We start from the raw sequence: 19,558 nt of genomic DNA on the forward strand, positions 1-19,558 counted from the left end.
CTATTTAAATGGCCTTAATAGGCCTTTAACCGTTTGGTGGACGCGCAGCCAACTTGGCTGCATGCCCACCGAACCAACAATCTAAATGACGCACGTTGACATCAGGACACATGCCCGACGTCACTGCGTGTCATCTTATGCGTCCCCGCTTGCCGACCGGAGAATTCTGCCCTTGAAGTTCAATATAATATATACTACATAATTCAATTTGCCCCAACCTTTAATTCTTACAATTTTCGATCAAGTGTGAATTGTTTTTCAGTTGTTTTTGACATTATACATTATAATTACTGATCCTTGGAATAAAACTGTAGAAATTAAAGTGGCAGCCAGTTCTACATCAAATCAGCGTACTACACTTGGGCTTCCCCCATCAGTGTAAAAAAAATGTTTCAGAAATGGAAAATGTTCAATTTTTTTTTTTAAAAAGGAGAAATGATAGGTGTATTCACTACAAAACTTATAAAATAATTATTAGCTCTATCTTGCAAAAAAACATATTTTGAGCCTCTAAATAAATAGGCTTGGTGCTATATCATGAAAACAGGCCTCTCATTGCATTTTTTTTAAAGAATTGGTTTCAGTAAAGTGTAATTAAAACATTGACGTTTTTGTTGTGTTAAATTTGCCTTCAAAATGATTAAACACTACACGAAGAGAAAGATTTACAAATAACTCAGAAAACATGGTGTAGTAACTAAGGCCAGGAAACTCCTCAAAACAGCTCTGAGGAATTTCCAGGCCAGAGAGTTGCACAATAAAAGGGACAGACTTACCTGGCATCGGCTTCACTATAGTACTCTCTGGCCACAATATCTTCAAATAATTCTCCTCCAGTCACTCTAGTAAGACAACAAACATTGCACGTTCGTGATTAGTATTCTTTCTAAAAGAAGAAGCACCAACATACCATATAGCTTGTCACCCATTACCCAACAGCATTAACCTCCAAAACATGTATGCCTCTCAAAACATCTCTCTGTAGCCGACTGCACAATGATCTTAAGGATGGAACACAAGTGAGGAAGTACTAGCAAATGTTTTATTCTGCTTATTCCAATAAGTATCTGCCATTGCATTATTTTAGTAAAATTCAATTCATCGCAGATATGCAATACGTTCTACCAAGGCTATTTATGTATTTGCTTCAATGTAATTTTGTGTCTTATAATAATTCTGAATGGCTCGATTAATAGCCTGAACTATGTGGCCTATCACTCTGGTGTTTCTCCTCAAGTATAACTCAAGAGTATACAGCAGAGACAATCAAAATACTGAGGATGCTGGAATTCTGAAATAAAAACAGAAGCCAACATTTTCCCCCATTGGTGGGGGGAAGAGTGGGAGCGGGTGCCGGTGGGTGGGCCTCCAATCGGCACCAACGATCGGGGGCACACAGCCATTTTAAGTGGGTGGGCCAATTAAGGCCCGCCCAGCGTGACGTCCACCAGGAAGCGCTATGCGCTCCCTGTGCGAGCAGGGGTGGAGGGGGAGGGATTCCCTCAGCCTGGAGTGCGCTCTTTCACGCATGTGCGCAAAAGAGCGCACAGATCTCCCTGAGGTAATGTGCCGCTTCAGGGAGATCGTCTCCGATGTAAAACTTGAAATAAAGAGGTTTGAAAAATTTCCCTGTCATGTCCCCTCATGTGACACTGTCACATGAGTTGGGACATGTCCATAACTTTTCTTGAAACCTTTTGTAAAAATTTAAAGGCCCTCATAAAACCTCATCCAGCCCGCAGATGAGGTTTCATGCTTTTTCCGAGGCCCGCCTGGGCTCCTGGCCTGCCCGCCAACCTTAAGGCTGGACGGGCAGGTCCATCAATCATGTTAGTTGGTTTTTTAATGGCCTTTATAGGCCGTCGACAGTTCGGCAGGCGCGCAGCCGATTTGGCTGCACACCCGCCAAACTGACAATCTAAATGACGTGGGGTGACATCGGGATGCACGCTCGACATATCCCCACGTCATCTTACGGCTGGGTGGCTGGGCCCCACCCCCACTCGCTGATCGGAAAAACCTGCCCAGAGAATGCTGGAAAAGCCCAGTGGGTCTGGCAACATCTGTGGAGAGAGAAACAGAGTTAATGTTTTGAGTCTGTAAGATGTCATATGAACTCAAAATGTTAACTCGGTTTCTCTCTCCACAGATGCTGCCAGGCCTAATGTACAGTGGGTGTCCTATACAATTCCCAGTAGAAGGAGGTATAGCAGTATCAGTCACAAGAGAGGAGAGGGAGAGAAGTGCCAGAAAAATATGTTGTCAATGCCAGCTGCTATAGAATTTTTTTGACATTAAAAATGCTTTGTGCCAGAAAATTAAGGTTTGCAAACTAATCACTCAAAAAGGCTATAATTGGAAATGTTTTGTTTATCCATTATATCACACATTAATTGTCAAGGACAGAAAATTCTTCACAAATCTTACAGGAGAGAGTTTTTAAGGATCGTTATTCATGCATGGACAGCTACATTAACAATTTACTTGATTCCACACGGGTGAGATAGCTTTATTACAAAAGTAAAACCTGCCTAGATTAGAAACAAAGTCTGTGAAGGCTTGATTTATAATTTGCAAAGGCAAATTGTCTGAACAAGTAAGAGGAAATATAATTAGGCAAAACTTTAGAACATCTTCAGGAAGGAGTGGAGTGGAGCTACAAAATAGATGAAAAATAAATACTTTTTAAGACATTACTGAGGGTTGCAGAAGCATAGCTCTAGAGGGTAAAATTTAGCATTACCAAGCATCTAGTAATACTAAGCTATTGACTTAAAGAAACTGTTAAAAAGAACATGTAAGTTAATCAGTAGTGATTTATAATATGCCAAGTAAAAAAGAAATTTGTGGAATGCTGATGAAATGAGCTAAGGAAAAATAAAAGGAAAAAAAAGTAGAAAATTCTGCTAACACCCAGCAGACCTGTGAATATCTGTGTAGAGAACAGATACGTCAGTGTTTCAGGTCTGCCGACCATTCTGAAGGGTCCGTGCACCAAAAACATTAGCCTGTCCAACCTCTCCACAAGACGTTTTCTGTTTTTATGTCTGGTTTCCAAACCCCTGCACTATTCTACTTTTTCTTCAGCTTCGTAGGCAAGAGGACAATGTAATGAAAGACCAAAGATAGCAAAAAAGGGATCCAAAGCTTTTTTTCACAAGTCATGTACACAGTAAATGGAGAACCGGTAAATCAGTTAAGGGTCAAGTTAGAAATATTATAGAAGGCCAGATATGGGAGATGTTGTAAAATGAATTCCTTAAAAATAAAGAATGGAGACAGAGTTTGATAAATTGGCCCGGATTTTCACTGAGTCGGGACAACTTGGGAGCCCTTTCAAAATAGAGGGTGGGATCTGTGAGTTCCACCCCCATATCCGTTAATTTTCACCGGCACGGGATAAGGTTACAGGCAGTTAGCCCGTCAGAGCACTGCAGCCCTTGCCGGCTCCATTGTGAAGGTGGGCAGCTTAAAGCCATCTCCCCACTGCCCCCGCCACCCCTCTAATATAGCGGAGTGGGGCCCCTTCAGTAAGAAGGCATGGTTCCCAGAGGAGGCTTGAACTGCAGGGAAGTAACTGCTGCAAGTAGGGAACCAAAAGAAAAGACACATGCTCCTAGAATTCCTTCATTGATAGGCTTTGAAATACAAAAAAAGTTGTTCTGTCAGTTTCAATAGTTAGAGGCTGTATTGTAAGGTAGATGTGTTTTTACTGCAGTGATTGATTAGAGAACTCTGTGCCGCAAAGCTAAGTTGACCATTACATTCATCAGCATAATAGAAGTGCTGAGATGCATTAGAGTATTTTTCCTGGGTCCATTTACACATTGGAAAAAGTGCTCCTATGCATTAAAAACTGAAGAAAACACTGCTTGGGATCTTTAGTGCATTAATCTGAAGTGATTTAGATTCCCACAGTCCTTTCAAAATGAACAATAAAACCTTCAGGAGCTTGGACTTAGAGAAAAATAAAGCCCCCATCTGTTCCAGGGCTGATTGATTGACAGGACATCGAGCGTAACTTAGGAAAAAAGGGCATTTGGTATTTTAATTTCAATAGATTCAATTGTTTACAGTTTCCTGGGTGTATTATCATAGCTGAGCCCATTATGAATGCACGGCTGACTTTCAAAAGGTCCAGAACCAGTTCTTAGAAGGGGGTTGAATCTTCATTAGTGCTATCAAGTGGCACTTGCTTAGCGACAACATGCTCACTGATGCTCAGTTTGGGCTCCGCCAGGGTCACTCAGCTTCTGGCCTCATTACAGCCTTGGTTCAAACATGGGCAAAAGAGCTAGACTCCAGAGGTGAGATGAGAGAGACTGCCCAGGACATCAAAGCAGCATTTGACCGAGTGTGACATCAAGGAGCCGTAGCAAAATTGGAGTCAATGGGAATCAGGGGGGAAAACTCTCTGCTGGTTGGAGTCATTCCTAGCACAAAGGAAGATGGTTGTGGTTACTGGAGGTCAAGCAACTCAGTTCCAGGACATCATTGCAGGAGTTCCTCAGGGGAGTGTCCTCGGTATTTTCAGCTGCTTCATCAATGGCCTTCCTTCCATCATAAGGTCAGATGTGAGGATGTTTGCTGACAATTGCACAATGTTCAGCACCATTCATGACTCCTTAGATGCTGAAGCATTCCATGTCCAAATGCAACAGGTCCTGGACAATATCCAAGCTTGGGCTGACAAGTGGCAAGTAACATTCACGCCACACAAGTGCCAGGCAATGGCCATCTCCAACAAGAGGAAATCTAACAATCACCCCATGACATTCAATGGCATTGCTATCACTGAATCCCCCACTATCAATATCCTGGGAGTTACCATTGACCAGAAACTCAATTGGACCAGCCATATAAATACTGTGGCTACAACAGCAGGTCAGAGGATAGGAATCGTGCAACGAGTAACTCACTTCCTGACTCCCAAAGCCTGTCCACCATCTACAAGGTTCAAGTCAGGAGTGTGATGGAATACTCTCCACTTGCCTGGATGAGTGCAACTCCCACAACACTCAAGAAGCTTGACACTGTCCAGGACAATGCAGCCCACTTGATTGGCTCCACTTCCACAAACATTCACACCCTCCACCACTGACGCACAGTAGCAGCAGTATGTACCATCTACAAGATGCATTGTAGGAATTCACCAAGGCTCCTTAAACAGCACCTTCCAAATCCAAGACCACTACCATCTAGAAGGACAGGGGCAGCAGATAGATGGGAACACCACCACCTGGAATTTCCCCTCCAAGTCACTCACCATCCAAACTTGGAAATATATTCCTTCACTGTGGCTGGGTAAAAATCCTAGAACTCCCTCTCTAACAGCACGTACACCACAGGAATTACAGAGGTTCAAGAAGGCAGCTCACCACTACCTTCTCAAGGGCAATTAGTGAAGGGCAATAAATGATGGCATAGCCAGCAAACCCCACATCCGGCAAATGAATAAGAAAATTAAAAGGTTAGCTACCTTTGATGTGGTTAGTGAAATAGATGTTTGTTCATACATATGACAGATTGACCGCTTGGGGGGGGATTTAATTATTTTGGAATGGCTTTTTTTGGAGCAGAGTTATTTTTCATTAAGATTAGATTGTCATTTATTTTTATGCTCATTTCAAAGACATAGCTCCTGAGATCGGCTGAAAGTGAATACTGTGTGGGTTGCTATGGAGGATACATGGGGGGCATCAAGTGGGCATCGGGTATGAGGGGGCATGGAGAATAAGAGGGGGAATGGGGGATATGACACGGCATGCAAGATGGGTGGGTTTGGGCAGGGGGTGGTGAGACATGAGAGTTTGAGGGCTTGACATGCATCATTAAAACTGGACCGACATCCCAGTAAACAGGCAGGCGCCCTAGCCTACTGCCCACACCATGCCACCTCGGACCTGCCTCCTGAGGCGATGGGCCTGACTCCAACATGCCCTGCCTCCCCAGAACAAAAATATAGCAGGCGGATGGGGATCCTTTTAAAGGAGATGGGTCTACCAGGTCGGGAAGCTTCCTAACTCGACCATTCTGCTCTTTTACAAAAATCCAGCCCATTCATTTGAGTTCAGGAATCTAGAACAGAAGTAGAGATTGGTAAAGCAAGCTTTATGATGAAACATGCAGAATTAAATATATGCATGGAATACGTACATGGGACAGACTGTACACAGTACAGTATTCTCAAGGAAGTGAGCAAGGAAATAAGATACAGAATTCAAAAGTAGAACAGCTGCATCTGAAGGTATAGGCAACATTTAAAAAATGAAGGTATTAACTCAAAGGTTAGACCAGTTATCATATCAACACTGGGGAAATGCTCCAAAGCATTTTGCGGGTTTTCAAAGTACAGCTAAGCAAATTAGCAATCCTAAGGAAAGTCAGTATTGAGATACAAGCAATAAATTATGGCTCACTGGAATTCTTCTGAGGTAGCTGAATTGATAGAAACATGCGGCACAGAAGGATTCCATTTGGCCAATCATACCTGTGTAAGCTTTCTGATAGAGCTGTCAAATTAGTCCCACTCTCTTGCTCTTACCGTAAGACTATAAGGCATGGGAGCAAAAGTAGGCCATTCAGCCCATCGAGCCTGCTCCACCATTCAATGAGATCATGGCTGATCTGATAATCCTCAACTTCACTTTCTTGCCTTTTCCCCATAACCATTACTGATTAAAAATCTGTCTTTCTCAGCCTTGAATATACTTAATGACCCGGCCTCTACAGCCCTCTGCGGTAAAGAATTCCACAGATTCACTACCCTCTGAGAGAAGAAATTCCTCCTCATCTCTGGCTTAAACGGGTGACCTCTTAACTCTGCGATTATGCCCTCTGGTCCTAGACTCTCCCACAAGGGGAAACAACCTATCAGCATCTATCCTGTCAAGCCCTCTAAGAATCTTATATGTTTCAATAAGGTCACCTCTCATTCTTCTAAACTCCAATGAGTACAGGCCCAACCTACTCAACCTCTCCTCATAAGGAAATCCCTCCATATCCGGAATCAACCTAGTGAACCCTTCTCTGGACTGCCTCCAATGCCAGTATATCTTTCCTTAGATAAGGGGATCAAAACTGTTCACAGTATTTCAGGTATGGTCTGACTAGTGCCTTGTATAGTTTTAGCAAGACTTCCCTATTTTTATACTTCGTTCCCTTTGAAATAAAGGCCAACATTCCATTTGCCTTCCCTATTACCTGCTGAATTTGTATGCTAGCTTTTTGTGATTCATGCACAAGGGCCCCCAAATCCCTGTGTGCTGAAGCTTTCTCCATTTAAATAATATTCAGCTCTAATCTTCCAGCCAAATTGCATAACCTCACATTTTCCCACATTATATTCCATCTGCCAAGTTTTTGCTCACTCACTTAACCTGCCTATATCTCTCTGTCGACTCTTTGTGTCATCTTCACCGCTTGCCTTCCCACCTATTTTTGTGTCATCCACAAAATTGGTGATAGTACAATCACTTCCCTCATCCAAGTCATTAATATATATTGTAAATAATTGTGGCCCCAGCACTGAACCCTGTGGCACTCCACTTGTTACAGGTTGCCATCCTGAAAATAACCCCCTTATCTTAACTCTCTGTCTTCTATTAGTTAGCCAATCCTCTATCCATGCTAATATACTACCCCCAACACCATGAGCTCTTATCAAGTAGTCTTATGTGCGGTACCTTATTGAACGTCTTTCGGAAATCCAAGTGTATTACATCTTCTGGTTTCCCTTTATCTATTCTGCTTGTTACCTCTCCAAAGAATTCTAATAAATTTGACAGGCATGATTTCCACTTCATGAAGCTATGCTGACTCTGCTTGATTATATTATGCATTTGTAAATGCTCTGCTATTACATCCTTTATAATACTCTAAAATTTTCCCAATGATGGAGTTAAGCTAACTGGCCTGTAGTTACCTGTTTTTTGTCTCCCTCCCTTTTTGAATAAGGGCGTTACATTGGCAGTTTTCTCTGTAAACCTGTCATTTTTTTTTCTTTTTCCATAGATAGCTAATTCCCTTTCGAAAATAACTATTGAGTCTGCTTCCACTGCCCTTTCAGGTAATGTATTCCAGATCACAACTCATGGAGAAAGAAGAAAACTTCTCACCATCTCCCTGCTTTTGCCCATCTTAAACGTGTCCTCTGGTTGCTGACCATCCTGCCAGTGGGTGCACTTTCTTCCTACTAACTCAAATAAAACTCCACACATAATTTTGAACACATTGATTAACTTTCCCCTTAACAATCCCAGCTTTCTAGCCTCTTCACATAACTGAATTCCATCATCATTGGTATGACCCTGGTGCAGAGAAGGTTTACCTTTTCCAAAACCTTGACATCCTTCCTAAAAAAGTGTGGTGGCCAGAATTGGACACAGTATGTTGCTTGGGGTCTAACCAGTAACTTACAAAAGGTTTATTACAACTACCTTGCTTTTGTGCTCTTTGCCTCTTATTTACAAAACCAAGAATCCAGTATCTTTTATTTTGAAAACAGCTTCATCAATTTGCCTTGCCACTGTTGTATTATCTCTTTCTAGATTAATACAAATGAAGCTGAAGGACAGGCAAGGAGGTTGAACACAGAGCTTCAATGGAGATTTGCTGTTGCTTCAATTTGCAAATGCTAACTGTGCAACAGAACTGAGTCACGTGATATTGCATCACTTCCCATGATAACATATCCATTAGCATAAACATATATTTAAATGATAATATTTAACATACTAACAAATGCACAATCGCAACATCCTCCTTCCCTTAAATAACAGCCCCGTATACTATAACATTAATATATATATTCCATAAGGGTTCCTTATTCAAAAGAAATGTGACAGCTATAACATTATTTTCATAAAACATTCAAGAACTGTAACAAGAACATATGGAACATTCCTCTTCAAGGTGTTTTTCTACATTTGGAACCATACTACTTATCAACTGACTTGATAAGACCTTGTGACAACAGCATGTGGGTGTGTTCTCAATCCATCTGTCCACTCCTCCTGAAGATTGTGTTTGGAACAATTGTGCTCAGTTGTTGGTATGTTGCTTGTTATCTCTGTGTGCGCTAAATGTCCCCAGGTAGGGTAGGCAATGCTTATTAGCCACTTTGTGCATGGCTACCAGAGAGTCCCCTTGGTGAGATCGATTCCTTCACAATATCGCACCATTTGGTGTTGTCATCTCTTACTAATGTGGTTCTTTGCACATTTTGGACACCTTTGCTGGGATCCATGTCTATTCTTGCCAGGGTAGTACCCCCTCACCTTCAGGCTAACATATATTGCTGGTAATTCTACACCAGCATGTCTGTTAAGGTGCATTGTCTTTCAACTTATTTTGTTTCTTATGTAATCGGTCTGTGATCAAAGATGATAGCATGGAATTGTGGTTCTCACTGGTCAAACAAACAGAATCTCAGCAGGTGATGACAATCTGGTGTCTAATTGCATTGTGCGAAGATGCAATAATGCAATTGCATATCTTGCCTGGTTGATGTGGAGCCCCAGCATCTTCCTCATTCCCAAGTACTGTTACTAATACCTCATGAGTCAAAATCCCTCTTTCCTACATTTGACGCATGGCTCAGCTAATAATCCAGAGATGATTACATTTGAGTTTCTGTACTTTAGCTTGAATCTCAATTGCTTAAACTTCCTCACCAGAACAGCATTCCTAGTTTTACTTGTTTCATTGGTTCCTACGTGGACCACGACAACTGGATCCTCACCCTCCCATTCCAGGTTCATCTCCAGCTGCAAGGAGATATCCTTAACCTGGCACCAGGCAGGCAATACAACCTTCTGAACTCCTGGCTGTTGCTACAGAGAACAGTATTTATCCCCTTGAATATACAGGACCTATAGCCACCACAATCATTTTTGCTCCCTCCCAGTTGAATGGCATCCATGGCACCATGGTCAGTTTGCAGTCCTTGATCTCATCCACACTGGTAACAAGTACCTCGTATCTCTTAGTCAAAGTCAAGGGCTGAGACTCCTTCACCACTGCATGTTAGATCCTGTTTGACTTGCAGTCACAACCTCCTGTCCCTGACCATTGATCAGCTGTCAAGTTCCACTTACCCAAGGAGTGTGACTGCCTCCAGGAATAAAGTTTCCAGGTAACTCTACGCCTCCTTGAAGCCCACAATATCTGTAACTCAGACACCTGCTCAGCAACTCTGAACCAAAGTTGTTCAAGCTGCAGCCACTTACCACAGGTATGGTTGTCCAAGATTGCAATGCATTCCACAGATTCCCACATGTTGCAGCCACGGCACATCACCATCCCTGTCATGTCCATATGTCCATCTAACCTTATTTATTTAACTAACCAATTAGTTACTAATTTAGTTAAAGAAATAGCAAGTTACAGTCTCCAAGCTTAGGGACAAAAGAAGAACACTCCCCAGCTATTGGAGGAAAACAAAAAGAATAAACAGCAACATCTCCTTCTCCCTCTCCGTCAAATTCCTGAGTTAGCATTTGGTTCACAAAGCATTCTGTTCCTGGTTCAGTCTGTTCATCCCCACTCTCCTTCTGTGCCTCTTCTAAGATCCCCACCATAACAGATGCCAGTCTTCAGCAAATTCAATTCATTCAACGTGATCTCAAGAAACAGCTGAAGGCACTGGATACTATGAAGACTATGGGCTCTGACAACATCCTGGCAATAATACTGAAGACTTGTGGTCCAGAACGTGCCATACCACTAACCAAGCTATTCCAGTACAGCTATAACACTGGCGTCTGCCCGAAAGTGTGAAAAATTGCCCAGGTATGTTCCTGTTCACAAAAAACAGGACAAATCCAACCCAGCCAATTACCACTCTATCAGACTACTCTAAATCATCAGTAAAATAATGGAAGGTGTCATCGACCATGCTATGAAGTGGAATTTACTCACTAATAACTTGATCATTCATGCCCTGTATAGGTTCTACCAGGGCAACTTGACTCCAGGCCTCATTACAGCCTTGACCCAGACATGGACAAAACAGCTGAACTCCAGATATGTAGTGAGACTCATTGTCTTTGGCATCAAAGCAGCATTTGACAAAGTGTGGCATCAAGGAGCCCTAGCAAAATTGAAGTCAATGGGGATCAGGGGGAGATCTCTCCACTGGTTGGAGTCACACCTAGCACAAAGAAAATGGTTGTGGTTGTTGGAGGCCAATCATCTCAGCTCGAGGGCATCAATGCAGTCGTTCATCAGGGTAGTACCTTAGGCCCAACCATCTTCAATTGCTCCATCAATTAAACTGAATTGAAAACTGTGATGTTTGTGTTTAATGTTTATGCTTTTTTGTAAAAGGACATTTTCGTTAAGAAGTGTTATTTAAAAAACCTGACAGTAGTGTGTGCTAAGCCCCGGATGTATTGCCCTCTGGTGTACAATAAGGGACAAAAGAACCTTCTATTTTTTACACAGGAAGCTGGGTTTCAGACACAGATAGCTGTGTGTGTGTGTATATTCTTAATCATTAAGAAGTGACAAAACACTTCAAATGGCGACGAGGATGGGATCATCATTATTAGGGGCTTTAGAGGCTTTTGATCCAGCTACTATGGACTTAGTAGTTTATGTTGAGCAAATGGAACAGTTTTCATTGCAAATGAGATTGAAGAGGAAAAGCAGGCCTTAGTGTTTCTTACAGTCATTGGAATGAAAAATTTCACTTTACTGACAAATCTCATTGCTCCTGACAAGTCAGCAGATAAAAGCTTTAAAGAGATTGTGGACATTTTTCGAAAGCACTTCGATCCCAGGCCAGCAATTATTGCTGAGAGATTCAAGTTTCACTGAAGAGAACAGCATGAGAGTGAGCCAGGAAGAAGTGTTGCGTGATCGCTTGGTTTGTAGACTAAAAGAAACCAAAGAATTCAGCTTAGATGGTTAGCAGAGCAAGAGTTGACACTGAAGAAAGTGATTGAGATTGCACAAAGCATAGAAATGACAGAGAAACAAGCTGGAGATTTGAAAGCACATTCTAACAATGCTGAAGTTAAAACAGTAAAGTTAGGGTATACTCGCTTTCAAACATGTTATCACTGTATTGGAATAGGGCATAATGCAGAAGCCTGTAAGTGGAAAACTGCTGATTCTCGCTAGTGTAGAAAAACAGGACACATACAGCGTACATGTAGATCAAAGACTGATCACAGTAAAGCAGTACCATCAAGAAAAGGGCATCATGAGGACCACGCAGACAAGTTGCGCTTGAAAATAAACAGGCAGTTTAAAAAGACACATTACTTGGAAACAAAATGCAAAAGTAATGCAAGTCCAGATGAGACAGAAAGTGAAACTAACAGCGACAATGCAGATGAGCAACTGTATTGCATTCAATCTGATCTGAAACTAGATGAAGGACTAAAAGTTGACATTGCCTTAAATGGTAAAATGGTTGAAATGGAGGTTGAAACTGGAGCATCTGTTTCTATTGCTTCAAAGAAGACATGGGAGAAAATTTTCAAGAAATACCCATTGGAGGTAACCCTCCTCTAGCTTAGCACCTGCACAGGTGAGCCTGTGAATTTACTTGGAAAAATGTCTGCTCAAGCTAAATATAGAGATCAAATAGCAAAACTCATCATTGTGAAAGGGGATCGTCCATTGCTTATGGGCAAAAACTAGCTGAAAGAAATTCAGCAGGACTGGAATATGCATTGCAACCCAATGTGGCAGTCCTTGTTAGACAAGCATACTGATGTCTTCAAAGAAGGTCTTGGGAGTTATTTAAGACATTGAAGCCAAACCTGCTGTGAAGACCAAAGCTTCTCCGAGGTTCTTCAAAGCATGTTCAGCTTCTTACTCAATGCAATGGAAAATCGAGCAGGAACTAGAACGGCTTGAAAACTCTCAGATAATTGAGAAAGTTGATTATGCAGAGTGGGAAGCTCCAATAGCATGAGTGGTGAAGGATAGTGGGTCTATCAGAATATGTGGCGACTATAAAATCACCATTAATCCTTTCCTGGAAGTGCATCAGTACCCACTACCGAAAACTGAGGACCTGTTCTCTGCTCTGAATGGAGCTAAATTATTCACAAAGCTTGACCTATCACAGACAGTTTTGCAAATGCAGCTGAGTAAAGATTCCAGGAAGTACACAACTATCAGCTTGCAGAGAAGTCTATATCAATACAAACGACTACCAATCAGAATAACGTCATCACCAGCCTTATTCCAGCAGGCCATGGACAAAATACTGCAGGGCCTCCCTGGTGTAATCTGCTTCCATGACAACATGCTCATCACTGGGAAAAACCTCCCAACTCATTTAGAGAACTTAGGCAGGTTCTTGCGTAGACTGGAAAAATATGGCATCCGCTGTAAGAAATCCAAATGCTCATTCCCGAAGCCCTCAGTGGAGTACCTGGGACATGTGATAGATGAAACTGGCCTCTCAACCTCACCCAGAAAGATGGAGGCAGTGGTGAATGTACCACAGCCCAAAAATGTTAAGGAACTTTGTTCGTTTTTGGAACTTGTGAATTACTACGGCAAGTTCATTTCCAGTTTGGCTACCAAGGCAGCACCACTGAATAATCTGAAGAGGAATGCAAAATAGGATTGGTCACAAGCCTGTCAGGAAAGTTTCTCACTTCTGCTAAAGTCCTGGCACATTTCAATGAAAAGTTAACTGTCAGCCTGGCTTGTGATGCATCTGGATATGATGTTGGAACTGTCACCTCCCACACATTTCCTGATGGCAGTGAAAGGCCCATTGCATACACCTCAAGCACATTGTCCAACGTAGAGCAAAATTATGCCCAAATTGAGAAGGAAACTCTTGGACTAATCTATGGAGTCAAGAAGTTCCATTAATATTTGTATGAGCGTAAATTCACGTTAATTACAGATCACAAGCCTTAGCCTGAAATCACAAACCCCAACACTTACTGCTGCAAAGCTACAAATGTGGGTGCTGATCTTATCTGCTTACCAGTACGAAATTATATTTCACTCTACTGAGAAACTGAACTGGACTAGCCATACAAAACTGTGGCTACAAGAGCAGGTCAGAAGCTAGGAATTGTGTGACAAGTAACCCACCTCCTGACTCCCCAAAGCCTGACCACCATCTACAAGGCACAAGGCAGGAGTGTGAGGGAATACTCACTTGCCTGGATGAGTGCAGCTCCCACAACATTCAAGAAGCTTGACACCACCCAGGACAAAGCAGCCCGCTTGATTGGCACCACATCCACAAACATTCACTCCCTCCACCACCGACACATAGTAGCTGCAGTGTGTGCCATATACAAGATGCACTGCAGAAATTCACCAAGGCTCCATCGGCAGCACTTTCCAAACCCATGACCACTACCATCTAGAAGAACAAGGGCAGCAGATAGATGGAAACACCACCATCTGGAAGTTCCCCTCCAAGTCACTCACATCCTGACTTGGAAATATATTGCCATTCCTTCACTGTCGCTGTCAAAATCCTGGAACTCCCTTTCTAACAGCACTGTGGTTTTACCTACACCACATAGACTGCAGTGGTTCAAGAAGGCAGCTCACCACCACCTTCTCAAGGGCAACTAGGGACGGGCAATAAATGCTGGCTCAGCCAGCGAAGCCCACATCCCATGAAATGAATTAAAATAAACTCTACTGAGAATCATGGAAATGCGGACGCACTTCCCAGACTTCCGTTACACCACAGCTCCACAACCCGAAGTGAAGTCACTGCTTTCAATGTGAACCTGATAGACATGTTACCTGTTAAAGATGATCAGAATTCGACTTGAAACACAGAGAGATGCTGTGCTTTCCAAAGTTTACATGTACACACAGTAGGGTTGGTGTGTACCCCAAGAAGTGACTACTGAGCTTAAACCTTACTACATGCGCAGATTTGAGCTGACTCTGCAAGGCGGTTGTTTGTTATGGGGAATCAGAGTTGTTATTCCTCCAAAATTCCAAACATGTGTGTTAGAAGGACTTCACCTCAGTCACATGGGAATTGTCAAACTGAAAGCATTAGCTCGTCTACATGTATGGTGGCCACACCTGGATAAAAACATTGAAGGCATGGTCAGTGATTGCCTTCCATGCCAAGAAATGAAGTCTTCTGCTGCACCTGCCCCATTACATCCGTGGACTTGGCCTGACCACCCGCGGCAGGGACTTCATCTGGTCTTTGCCAGACCACTTGTCAGGCATATGTTCCTCATTGTGGTGAATGCCACAAAGTGGCCTTATGTTATTCTCATGAAGTCGACTACTTCAGCAAGGACTACTGATGCTCTCCAGAATGGTTTCGCTTCTTTTGGATTGCCAGAGCAGATTGTGTCTGACAATGGCACACAGTTCACATCATGTGAATTTCAAACATTCCTGAAAAATAATGGGATCAAGCAGGTTTTCATCTCACTTACCATCCATCCTCAAATGGTGAAGCAAAGTGCTTTGTTCAGACATTCAGAGCAGCCATATTGAAGGGGAGGATGCAAACAAATTGAAAGTTGAAGCTGAAGAACCTTTTGATGATATATCGTAACACTTCATATTCAACAACAGGCGTTTCTCCTGCTGAGCTGATATTTGGAAGACGGCTACGTACCAGAATGGATTTGTGTGTCCGGATTTGAAAGGAAAGATTGGTTCAAGGCAACTTGATCAGAAATGGTCGCTTGACACAAGTAAACCAACTCATGAGTTTAATCTGGAACAGTCTGTTTGGATCCAAAATTACTGTGGAACACCAAAATGGCTCCTGGGAAGAATTATCAAGCATGGAGGACCACTGACCTATGATGTTTAATCTTCCTATGGAATCTGGAAGAGAGACACTGACCAGATTAAAGAAGCCAAATCCAAGGATCCAAATTTCCAGGGTCTCCAGTCACAGTGGAAGATTTCTAGGAAATATCTGCTCCAGTTGGTGAAACCCGACTTGATTCAACTGACAAATCTGTAGCACCTGTAGCTGCAACTGTTGAACCTGAACAGAAACAAGTGGAACAGCAGAACCTTCCATTTCTAAGCAAACAAACTGAGATATCTAAGCCAACACTCCTCTCTAGGCCAAAGCGAATCTGCAAACCACCTGACCAATTTGTTCCTGGCTAAAGGTGGAAGAGATGTGATGTTTGTGTCTAACGTTTATGGTTTTTTGTAAAAGAACACTTTAGTTAAAAAGAAGTGTTATATAAAAAACCTGACAATTGGGTGTGCTAAATCCCGGATGTATTTCCTTCTGGTGTGGAATAAGGAATAAAGGAACCTTCTGTTTTCTTTACACAGGAAGCTGGGGTTCAGAAGCAGATAGCTGTGTGTGTACACCGTATTTATACATTATAACACACTCTCAGCAGAAACGTAATCGTGTTTAAAAATCCCAAGCTCCTGCCCACTTTAGCAGGATTTCTTCTCCCCGTCTTCCCAACAGGGTAAATGTTCCAATGTCCTTTTAAACAAAGTTCCCTTCACTCAACCTTCTGGGCATAATCAAATGGACTTCCAGTAGCAAGATGCCCTCTGGCGATTCCTTGTTTCTTAAGCTCTCCACAATCCTTGTTTACTCAAAGAGGGGCTCTGCCCTCCCCAACACCCTGCTTGGTGATTAACCCAAAAACAGTACTTTTTTTTTGCCTGGCATAGCTACACCTGCTTTCAGTCTTCCCCCAAATCCCTTGGTCTGACTGACTCAGAGTCCGTGACAGCAACATGACAAGCTGCTTCCTCCTTTGTGTCAATGTATTAAAATTTGCACCTGACTTTGTATAAATTTCAGTTTGAGTTTCTGTCTCCATAATAAGCAGGTCACATGGGTTTGTCTTTGGGCAGATTTAGTAGGAGGCCCTATTGCCCTCTCCAAACTACTCCATTTTAAATTAAAAATTAAAGGAGACAGTTTAAGACATAACCATCTTAGCTTTCATAACTTAGGCTAATATTTTGGGTCCGGACCCTCACAAAGAATTTTCATCTCTTCTCAGAAGCTGATGCAGATTTGACACTAGATTAAGTAGGTAGTACATCGTATCATCATCTGGCAAAATGCAAGGACCCCAAAACAAACCTTTCCAATGAGATCCCACAGGGCAAACATGGCCCTCATACAGAAAATGAAGTACTACTGGGTTTTAGGTTCGGGATGACAGAAAATGCTATAAGTTTTGTTGTGCTAAGCAGCAGTTAAATTGTGGTTTGAAAAGTCCAGTGGTAATTTATATAAATTATGCCATTTTAATTGGATTCAGGGTAGAAGATGTGCAGGAAAATATATTTTTTTCCAAAATCGATGGTTCTAATCTCTGCTAGGTGAGCTGAGTCATAGCACAAGGAATGAAAAAGTAATTTCTCAACATAATTAGACTGGGTGTATTAACATAAAAGGTGAATACAGAGCAGCTCATCAGTTTTATTAATTCAGTGTTAGCCACAGACAATTTTCATATATTTGTCTTCAATTAATGGCGATTCTACAAACTAGGTTTCTCACTACATCAATAACTTAACCTCATGCAATTAAGAGAACACCTCAATACAACAAACATATATTTTACACAGAAGACTTTCATTCACAGTTAATTAAGCCCCATAAATATTCAATGAGTAACTAGACCTCATCACCCATGCAGTGAGGAGAAACAGCAAGCTTTGTTGCTGAAAACAAGGCCGATTATGCCGCAGACATAAGAATCAAATGAGAGCTCCATCAATAAGATTCTTTGCTGCAGCCAAGGAAACTGCTTTTAGGGTTGTTAAAAGCTATGGTGTTGGAGGCAATAAGAACACTGGTCAATAAGCTAGATATGTGGGCACTAGATGCTGACTGGTAATGAGGCCAAGATTCAAAGGAGGACAGATTTACGACTGAAGCTGGAGGTGGTTAAGCAGGGTCTTGGCATTCCTCTCTTACTCCCCTTCCATCACCTTGTCCCTGGCCATGTCAGCTACCAGTAATAGGGGTTTACAGGTGGATTTAAACAAAAGTCCTCCCAAGAATTCACCATGCCTAAACAATTGCTTTTGTACTGAGGTGGACTTGGGTGTTTCAGAGCTAAGAACAAATCAAGCTGTGATTTTACAGTTAAATCTTACATGCTGGATAAATTGAAAGGTGGCGGTTACACAGGTCATTCCCTGCAATCCGAAGGGCATTAGCTTACAAGTTGTGGCTGTCTGGGATTTAAAAAGAAATACTTTATTGAACTAAAAACATGAGTCGATGAAATCTATACTGTAATGTCAACAGCTTCACACTCAACATAATCAACATTAGTTTTAGTTGCATGACTCTGAGCTCTGTGTAGCCACTAGTTGTTGCAAGATGACTTTATGAACTTAACATGTATGGTCATATTTCACTTGGCAACTTTACAGTGAGCACTGATGCAGAAAAAAAAGTGATGCACAAAGTAATGGCATTCATCTCAAAGATTAGGGAGGCCCTTTGGGAAGATGGTTGTGTACTGACAACTCTTTTTTTTGTGTAATGGTATAAGTGTGGTTTGGAAAAAGATGTTCATTGGACTAGTTTGGATCACTTTTCCCACATATTTTATTGGATATGTTCATCTAGGCTTTTGCCCTTCTTAGTTTGAGCCTATCTCTGGTGGGGCAGGACCCCTGCCCTACACAAACATGCCCCCAACCCTGGCCATATTTAGGGCTCCAAGGTCATTAACAGATAGGAAGCAGGCTCTCCAGCCTTTGCCAGCCAGTCATGTCAGAATAGGGAAAGAATGTTTCTCAGCCCTCATACGGCTGCCAACGAGGGCAGGAGGGGAGGTGGGGGAGGAGGCTGGCAAGCTGTCAAAAGAAATTCTTTTTTTCCCTGAAAATGGTAAATTTTGATATTGTGGCCTACTTATGGTGGTTTGAAGGTGCTAACACAAGTCCCTCTGCCAGCTTTGAACACCTAGGGGGGAGAATATTGCCGTCGGCGTGCGGGGGCGGGCCCGACACGCCGACGTGCAAAATGGCGTGCGATGATGTCGGGTGTGCGTCCCGACGTCATTTCGATATTTCATTCAGCGGGTGCGTGCCGGAGGCGGCTGCACACCCGTTGAACTGTCAATGGCCTATTAAGGCCATTAAAAAAGCAGTTAAAGTTGTTACCAACGCTGCCCGTCCAACATTAAGGTTGGCGGGCAGGCGAATAGCCCAAGTGGCCCTTGCGTTTTTCAGGAAACCTCATCCAAGGGCAGTTGAGGTTTCCTGAAGCTTGTATAAAATAAAAAAATAAATTTTCTTGACTTCACAAACATGTCCCAGCTGATGTGACACTGTCACATGAGGGGACGAGTCTAAATAAATTTTTACTTTATTTATGTAGAAGTTTTGTCACCCATTCCATGCCTCAGGGAGATTGCTGCGCTCTGATGCGCACATGCGCAAAAGAGCGCAGGCCCCAACTCTCCCTCCTCCCCCCGCCTGCACAGGTAGCGCTGAGGGCTATTGGCCGCGCATTATGCTGGGCAGGCGTTAATTGGCCCACCCGCTTAAAATGGCGGCGCGCAGCTGATTGTGTGCGGCGATCGGCTCCGCGCTGGCCCCCACCCGCTCCTGCTCAGCCTGCCTG

The 19,558-nt window shown here is 42.6% G+C and overlaps 1 protein-coding gene across 26 annotated transcripts in view; it reads right to left on the reverse strand.

Moving 5' to 3' along the window:
* LOC144681317 (calcium/calmodulin-dependent protein kinase type II subunit delta) overlaps positions 1 to 19,558 on the reverse strand; it is a 331,255-nt gene that overhangs the window by 114,111 nt on the left and 197,586 nt on the right. For all 26 annotated transcript variants that reach the window (XM_078543053.1, XM_078543061.1, XM_078543010.1 and 23 more), the window contains exon 5: positions 777 to 842. In XM_078543053.1, coding sequence (XP_078399179.1) covers positions 777 to 842 — 66 coding nt within the window. The remainder of the gene's footprint in view (positions 1 to 776; positions 843 to 19,558) is intronic.

This window comes from Cetorhinus maximus, chromosome 1, assembly GCF_964194155.1.
Source record: "Cetorhinus maximus chromosome 1, sCetMax3.hap1.1, whole genome shotgun sequence".
Classification (NCBI taxonomy): domain Eukaryota; kingdom Metazoa; phylum Chordata; class Chondrichthyes; order Lamniformes; family Cetorhinidae; genus Cetorhinus; species Cetorhinus maximus.